Source organism: Lontra canadensis, unplaced genomic scaffold (assembly GCF_010015895.1).
Source record: "Lontra canadensis isolate GAN:19392208 unplaced genomic scaffold, GSC_riverotter_1.0 scaffold57, whole genome shotgun sequence".
Taxonomy (NCBI): domain Eukaryota; kingdom Metazoa; phylum Chordata; class Mammalia; order Carnivora; family Mustelidae; genus Lontra; species Lontra canadensis.
Window position 1 is genome coordinate 11,037,053 of NW_022631051.1, and position 8,738 is coordinate 11,045,790.

Below are 8,738 nucleotides of genomic sequence, written 5' to 3' on the forward strand. Positions count from 1 at the left end.
ATTGTTTTTCATAATGCTGCTACACACTTAATAGACTACATTATAGTGTAAACATAACTTTTATATGCACCGGGAAACCAAAAATTTCATTTGACTTGCTTTATTGTGTTATTTGTTTTATTCAGTGGAATCAACCTGCAATATCTCCAAGATATGCCCATATTTGCGCAAATGAGTTGACAGCTTATGTCCACACCAAAACTTGGTCATGGATGTGTCTAGTAGCTTTATTTATAATTGCCAAACTGGGAAGCAACCCAGATATACTTCAGTACATGCATGGATAAATAAACTATGGTTCACCCAGATAATGTAATATTACTCAGCACTGAAAAGAAATGAGCTATCAAGACATGAAAAGACATGGAGGAATCTTTTTTTTTTTAAAGATTTTATTTATTTATTTGACAGACAGAGATCACAAGTAGGCAGAGAGGCAGCAGAGAGAGAGGAGGAAGCAGGCTCCCCACTGAGCAGAGAGCCTGATGTGGGGCTCGATCCCAGGACCCTGGGATCATGACCTGAGCTGAAGGCAGAGGCTTAACCCACTGAGCCACCCAGGCACCCCGACATGGAGGAATCTTAAATGCATAGTACTAAATGAAAAAAATCTTAAAAGGCTGTATACTGTATGATTCCAATTACGTGATGTTCTGGAAAAGGCAAAACCGTGACAATCAGTGGTTGCCAGGGGTTAGGATGGAGCAAAGGAGGAACAGGCAAAGCACAGATTTTTAGGACAGTAAAACAATTGTGTATGATATAATAATCGTGGATACACATTATACATTTGCCAAAACCCATAGAATCTAGGACATCTATGGACACTGAGTGTAGACTATGAACCCTGAGTGATAATGGTATGTCAATGTAGGCTCACTGATTATAACACATGTATCACTCTGTAGGGGGTACTGATTGTTTGGGGGGGGTGCTGTGCTTGTGTGAGGATAGGGGGTATAGAGGAACTACACCATCTGCTCAATTTTGTTATGAACCTAAAACTGCTCTAAAATAAAGTCTATTTTTTAAGGATTTTAAAGGTTGGGGTGCCTGGGTGGCTCAGTGGGTTAAGCCTCTGCCTTCGGCTCAGGTCATGATCTCAGGGTCCTAGAATTGAGCCCCCGCATCGGGCCCTCTGCTCAGCAGGGAGCCTGCTTCCCCCTCCCCGCCTGCCTCTCTGCCTACTTGTGATCTCTCTCTCTCTGTCAAATAAATAAATAATTTTAAAAAATAAAGGTCAATTGGCCATAGATTAAAATTGGACAGATTAAAATTAAAATTTTTAAAAATCAGTTGGTCATGTTTCTGGATTCTCAGCCCTATTCCATTGATTCATATATCTATCCTTTTCTCTGTAATACACTGTATTGAGTACTGTAGCTTTGTAGTCAGTTTAGAAATCAAGAAGTGGGAGTACTCCAACTTTGTTCTCTTTTTTCAAGATTATTTTATTATTATTATTTTTTAGATTTTATTTATTTATTTGACAGAAAGAGAGAGAGCACAAGCAGGAGGAGTGGGGGCCAGAGGGAGAGGGAGAAGCAGGCCTGCTGCTGAGCAGGGAGCTCAATGCAGAGCTATATCCCAAGACCCTGGGATCATGACCTTAGCAGAAGACAGACACCTAACCAACTGAGCCACCCAGGTGCCCCAGATTCCTTTTTTTTTTTTTTAAGTAATCTCTCCACCCAACGTGGGGTTTCAATTCAAAACTCTGAGATCAAGAGTCACATGCTCCACAAACTGAGCTAGCAAGGCGCCCCTTCAACTTTATTCTTTTTCAGAATTGTTTTTGCTATTCTGGGTCCCTTGCATCTCCATATGAATTTTAGGATCAGCTTGATAATTTTTGCAAACAGGTAGTTGGGTTTTCGATAGGCAATACACTGCATCAGCAGACAGGTTTGGGAAGTGCTGTCATCTTAACAATATTGTGTTCCAGTCTATGAACATGAGATATCTTTCCACTTATTTAGGTCTTCTTTAATTTGTGTGCAAGTCTTGCATTTCTTAAGTTAAATTTATTCTAAGCATCCTTTTCCCCAGCTTTAATGAGATATAATTGATTATTATTCTAAATATCTTTATAAATATATTTATTTTTGAGATTCTGTAAGCAGAGTTATTTTCTTAATTTCATTCTGGAGAGTTCATTGCTAATATATAGGAATACAATTGATTTTGGAATTTTTCCCCAGCTTTATTGAGATATAATTAACAAAACTGTAAGATATTTAAAGCATACATCACAATGATTTGATCACTTAAACACTGTGAAAGGATTCTTCCCATCTAGTTCATTAACACATCCATCGCATCATATATTTATTTTTTGTGTGTGAGAACATTTAAGGTCCACTCTCCGAAAATTTCAATTATGTAATACAATGCTGTCAAATATAGTCACCATATTACACATTAGATTCTCTGATTTACATATATATTACTCTTGTATTCTGCACTTTTTCTGGACTTGTTTATTATTTATTTCATTGGGTTGATTCCTTAGGATATTCTATACATAAGATCATTTCATCTGGGACTAGAGATAGTTTTACTTCTTTTCCAGTTTGGATTCCTTTTATTGCACATGCTTGCCTAATTGCTATGGCTACTACCTCCAGCAAAATGTTGAGTACAAGTGGTGAGAGGAGACGTCCTTATGTTATTATCACAAGGGAAAGCTTTCAGTTTTTTACCATTGAGCATATAAGCCAAAGGTTGGTTGGTTGGTTGGTTGGTTGGTTGGTTTTTTAAGCCATAGGTTTTTCATAGCAGGCTGTGGATGTTCCCTTTTATTCCTCGTTTGGTGAGTGCTTTCTTTCTGTGTATGTTAAGATGATCATGTGGTTTGGTTCTTTATTTTATTAGCACGGCATGTTACATTGCTTGATTTTCCTATGTTAAACCTTGCATTCCTGGGATAAATTTCACTTGGCCCTTTTTATATGTTGATGGATTCAATTTGCTATTATTTTGTTGAGAAAGTAGTCTGTAGTTTTTCTTTCTTGTGATGCCTTTGGCTTTGTAGAATAAGTGAGGTATTCCCTCCCCCTCTCTCTCTCCTCTTCCTTCTTTTTCTCTTTTTGGTGCTTTAACGTCACTGCGTCTTCATCAGGTTGCTCTTTGTAACTGCCTTGCTCAGCGGGGTCCCAGAACTTGGCCCTGTCACATCCCAAAGGTTACAGTTCACTGTGTCAACTATGTTTGCCCTCAAATATGTACTTATATACGTGGAGAGCCTTCTCTGGATGGTTAAGAAGTCAGTTCTCTGAAACACTGCGTGCCAGTTCTCAGGTGGTTGTTGATGAAGCCTGGGGGAGAGCTTTTGTTACAAACCTGCCCCAGTCTCCTGGGTTGAAATGCATTTTTCTAGGGTGTCTGGATGGCTCAATGGGTTAAGCCTCTGCCTTTAGCTCAGGTCATGATCTCAGTGTCCTGGATCGAGCCCCACAGTCAAGTTCTCTGCACAGCAGGGAGCCTGCTTCCCCATCTCTCTCTGCTTCCCTTTCTGCCTATTTGTGATCTCTCTCTGTCGAATAAATAAATAAAAATTTTTTAAAAAGAAATGCATTTTTTAGATTTTTGTGGAGGCATTTCTGCTCAGTTATGTTTAGACCAAGGGGAGCAAGGTAAGGGAGATATCATCTCTGTAGGAAGTGGGAGCCCATCTGAAGTTCCTCAAGACAACGTCAACAGAATATCAGAAGGGATCAAGGGGGTTGGCCAAGGCAGAGTGTTCCAAGTGGCGCCATCTTGCTGGGAGTTCCCCACCCTGTCACCAGCTCATTGATCCAGAGTGGCTGCAGGTACCCCTAAAATCCGTTTTGGTTTTGCTTTACTTGCATGGACTACCGTGATTTTGCTGACAAGTTAACACCATGTCACACCAAATTTTTCATTTTCAAAAAGTGAAAAAAGCAGGACAAAGACCCCTCAGCCCCAAGAAATAAGGAGGCCTGAGGGGAACTTGTGAGGACTCCATGATGGGACATGGGGACCACCTGTGGTGTGGGGAGTGGCATGGAGTAGTGCTCAGCATATGACCTCTCACTGATACTCACAAGTGGGAAGCTGCTGTTGGGGTCCCCCAGGGTTCTCCAAGCCTGACAGGTGCTCCTAGGGCAGGAGGGGTTGTCACTGGCATCTGCAGGGCCCTGGGAGTGCCCTGAACTGGAAGGCTATAGATTGTTGCCTTTTAGGACAAGGCTCAGAGCATCCGGCATGAGTTCTTCCAACACACAGAACACTCCCAAAAATTCTGCACTCCGTCGCCAATGTATGAGGGTGGCTTACTGCCATCCCACTGTACAGGACGGGTCAGGGATTGCCTGGGGTTACTCAGCCAGACCCACACTTTATCTTACCAGAGGCTTGCCTGACTGCCCCCCCCCGCCCGCCGCCGCTTGCAAAACGCCCCAGTGTTGGGGGAAGGGAACTTGAATAGTGACCAGCTGAACGGAGTACCTGTGCAGAGATGAAGAATCAAGGAGGGTTACTGCAGCAGTGGCAAAGGGAAGGGTTCCAGATCCCTCCAGACTGGGTCCTTAACCTTGCCTGCCTCCCAGGGCCACCCGGGGGTGATCTGAATTAGCCACTTACCTGGTGGCCTGGCCTTCCCCATCTGTGAACCAGACACAGTAACAGGACTTCCGTAGATTTGGTGACTTAGGGGCTCCATCAGGTGAGGTATGGGTATGGTGGGCTATGTGGGTGCTTAAGCGAGCCGCGAGGTGGGTGGGGCTTCGTGCTGGATCTGGCGCAGGAGGGGTGGGGGCGGGCTCTGCGCGCAGGCGGCGTCAGCCAGGCAAGGCAGGCACAGCGTGCAGAGCAGTGGCAGCAGTGACAGCAGGTGAGTCTCAGCGACTTCTGCAGGGACGCGCTCGAGCCTGAGAGGAGGCAAAGGCTCGGATTCCCGGGTGGAACTGGCTCCGCAGGCGGTGGCAGTGGCGGCCTGTTGGGGCGGGGGCAGGGAATGGAGCTTTGGCTTCGGGGTGCTGGGCCAAGAGCGCCCCGCCTCCTGGCCGCTCGGTACGCAGATAACCAAGTCGCTTGGGGTGGTGTGTGTGTGTGTGTGCGCGTGTGTGTGCGCGCGCGCGCGCGCGTGTGTGTGTGTGTGTGTGCGCGCGCGCGCGCACGGTTGTGAGTGCCACCGTCTGAGCCCAGGAGGCCACCTGGTTCAGCCCAGGACAGCAGAGCCCCTCCTGTTCCGGGTCCTGGTGGCCCTGCCCAGCTCCCGGGAAGCCTGGGGTTTCCACCCTGCTCTCGCATTACCCGACCAAGGAGCCTTTCCCAACTGCACTTCCTAGAGCTGCACCCCTTTCACCCTCAGAATCCCCCCACCCTACTAAAGCTCCCAGGTCCAGCAGCACAAGGTTCCCTCACCTGCCCAGAGGCCGACAGGATCTCCATTCTTCCCTGTGTGACCTTCTGTCCACTCCTGACTGATCCCAGCCCCCAGGCAAACTAGCTATGCAGGCACTCGGGTCCCCAGGGGGATGAACTGAGCAGGCTGAAGCCTGGTCCGTACCTGGTTGGGCAACCTGTCATTCCCCTCTGGCCCTGGTAGGTGCAGGCAGCTGGCCTGGTGCTCCTCTCAGCTGCCCATCATGGTCAGGGGGCTGCCCAGCGCTACCGGCCTGGCGCGCTTCTGCCAGAAACTGAACCGGCTAAAGCCGCTGGAGGAGTCAACCATGGAGACATCCCTGCGGCGCTGCCTGTCCACGCTGGACCTGACCCTGCTGGGCGTGGGTGGCATGGTGGGCTCCGGCCTCTATGTGCTCACGGGCACTGTGGCAAAGGAGATGGCCGGCCCTGCGGTGCTCTTGTCCTTCGCGGTGGCCGCCGTGGCCTCCCTGCTGTCTGCGCTGTGCTATGCGGAGTTTGGGGCCCGGTTGCCCCGCACAGGCTCTGCCTACCTGTTCACCTACGTGTCCATGGGTGAGCTGTGGGCCTTCCTCATCGGCTGGAACGTGCTCCTGGAATACCTCATTGGTGGTGCAGCCGTGGCCCGTGCCTGGAGTGGCTACTTGGACTCTATGTTCAACCACCGCATCCACAACTTCACCCAGGCCCACATTGGAACCTGGCAGGTACCCCTGCTGGCCCACTATCCAGACTTCCTGGCTGCCGGCATCATCCTTTTGGCCTCTACCTTCATCTCCTGTGGAGCCCGAGTTTCCTCCTGGCTCAACCACGCCTTCTCTGTGGTCAGCCTGGTCCTCATCATCTTTATCATCATCCTGGGTTTCATCCTGGCCCGCCCGCACAACTGGAGTGCCGAGGAGGGGGGCTTCGCGCCTTTTGGCTTCTCCGGCATCATGGCCGGCACCGCCACCTGCTTCTACGCCTTCGTGGGCTTTGATGTCATTGCCGCCTCCAGCGAGGAGGCCAGGAACCCGAAGAAAGCCGTGCCGATAGCCATCTCCATCTCGCTTAGCCTGGCCGCCGGCGCCTACATCCTCGTCTCCACTGTGCTCACCCTCATGGTGCCATGGCACAGCCTGAACCCTGACTCCGCCCTAGCGGACGCCTTCTACCGGCGGGGCTATAGCTGGGCTGGCTTCATCGTGGCAGCTGGCTCCATCTGCGGTAAGGGGCCTTTCCAGCACAGGGGGAGTGAACGGGGCAGTGGGGACCCCACCCTAAGCTTCCTGGGGAGCACTTCTCCATCTGAGTCTGTTACCAGTTGCATAACAGGTCCAAGAAGGTGTTAACCATTAGACTCTCCAGGCTTGTTGGAAGGACCCTCCTCACTGTTCCTTCCCCCAATGATACCTAAAATAGCACTTCTGAGCCTGCGCTTCTAGGTCCTTTGCTGGGAAAAGGGCTCAACGGTCATCAAATTCTCGGATGGGCCTGTCGCCTAAACTAGGGTGTCCCATTCCTGGTGGCGGGGGTTGGAAGGATGGAGAGGGTAATAATCCAACACCCCACATACACTCAGGCTCACTTTGAGATCCCAGACAGACTCATGCCCATGTTCCCAAGGGGTTGTGCCTGTCCTGACTCCCAGTGGGGCCCCCTGGTGGGCCTGTCCACTATGCTGACCAGTTCACCCACCTTCTGCCACAGCCATGAACACTGTCCTGCTCAGCAGCCTCTTCTCCTTGCCACGCATCGTCTATGCCATGGCCGTCGACGGGCTTTTCTTCCAGGTGTTTGCCCGAGTGCACCCCCGGACGAAGGTGCCCTTGGCAGGCATCGTTGTATTCGGGGGCCTCATGAGTTTACTGGCACTGCTGCTGGACCTCGAGGCATTGGTCCAGTTCCTGTCCATTGGCACGCTGCTGGCCTACACCTTCGTGGCCACCAGCATTCTGGTGCTACGCTTCCAAAAGGCCCCTTCAGCCAGTTCCCCAGGCCCAGCCAGCCCTGGCTCCAGGGTCAAAGAGTACCACTCTTTCTCAGACCACATACAGCTGGTGGGCACTGAGCAGGCCTCAGCCCCCGAGCCCGGGCAGCTGCGGCCAGCCCTGAGGCCCTACCTGGGCTTCCTAGGCAGGTTCAGCCCCGGAGCTGCTGTGGCTTGGGCACTCGGCATCCTGGTGGCCTCGGCCATCACCCTGGCCTGTGTCCTGGCCTTCGGGGACTCAGCCTTGCACCTCCCATACTGGGGCTACATCCTGCTGCTCCTGCTCAGCTCTGTCACATTTCTGCTCAGCCTCCTCGTCCTGGGGGCCCACCAGCAACAGCATCTGCAAGACACCTTCCAGGTACCTCCCCCAGCCAACGGCCACTGGCTCTCAGCCCAGCTAGCTCTTTTTGCCCCTTCCTCCCCTCTGCTGTGCCAGGATGAACCAGAGTTCACGGGGGTGGGGGTGGCCATGCACCCATCCCTCTCTCTTTCTGCATGACAAGGGGGGCTCTTATTTCCCAGATGTCCAGAGATGGAGAAAGGCTCTGTGGACTCTTGAGAAATCAGGCCCTGAGCCAGCAGACCTTCCCTACAGCCCAGCCCAGCCCCACTCTTGCCCCCTCAGATCCCCATGGTGCCCTTGACTCCAGCCCTGAGCATCCTCCTCAACATTAGCCTCATGCTGAAGCTAAGCTACTTGACTTGGCTGCGCTTCTCCATCTGGCTGCTGATCGGTGAGTGGGGGGCCAGGGTGGGGGCCCCGGGCGGGCTGCGGGGAGAAGGCAAGCGATGAGGGCAAGCAGGGCTGGGACCCGCCCCTCAGTCTCCCACAACTCCTGCAGGACTCACCGTGTATTTTGGCTATGGCATCTGGCACAGCAAAGAGAACCAGCGGGAGCCACCGGAGCTGACTGCCACACACTACGTGGTGTTCCCCAGCGCCAGCCTAGAGGAGGTGGTACAGCCAGTGCAGCCCTCCAGCCAGGTGTCCGCGCAGGAGCCCAGCCCCATGGAGCAGCCCACCAGTCCATGAATCAAGCAAGAGGCCTGTCCTTGCTTGCTCTGCCCCTCCCCCATGTCCTCAGGATCCCAGAGGGGTAGGGAGTCCCTCGTCTCGGACCCAGCTCAGGTTTGTAGGCCTGTCCATGCTTGAGGGGGTCCTCGAGACCTTGGGGCCTTATCCCAAGTGCCTAGTTTTGGGTTTGGGGGAGTGGGCCGTGGCCACTGCTGGTGGGGTGAATATTTTGTCGAGCCCCTTCATGTTCATGAGCAAGTCTAGCTATCTGAGCAGGTGGGGTGGAAGAGGGTGGCGGGGGGTTGTGGGAGGGGTGGCCCACAGCTCCAGATAGCCACAATAATAACCTACTGGCCAGCCACA

General features: G+C 51.5%; 1 protein-coding gene across 1 annotated transcript; it reads left to right on the forward strand.

Moving 5' to 3' along the window:
- The first annotated feature begins 4,797 nt into the window (after nucleotides 1-4,797).
- Nucleotides 4,798-8,486, forward strand: SLC7A4 (solute carrier family 7 member 4). Its single transcript, XM_032875947.1, has 5 exons — nucleotides 4,798-4,855; nucleotides 5,573-6,594; nucleotides 7,078-7,718; nucleotides 7,986-8,094; nucleotides 8,203-8,486. Exons 2-5 carry the CDS (start codon nucleotides 5,613-5,615, stop codon nucleotides 8,391-8,393), a joined length of 1,923 nt encoding a protein of 640 aa, XP_032731838.1. The 5' UTR covers nucleotides 4,798-4,855; nucleotides 5,573-5,612; the 3' UTR covers nucleotides 8,394-8,486.
- The last annotated feature ends 252 nt before the right edge of the window (nucleotides 8,487-8,738 follow it).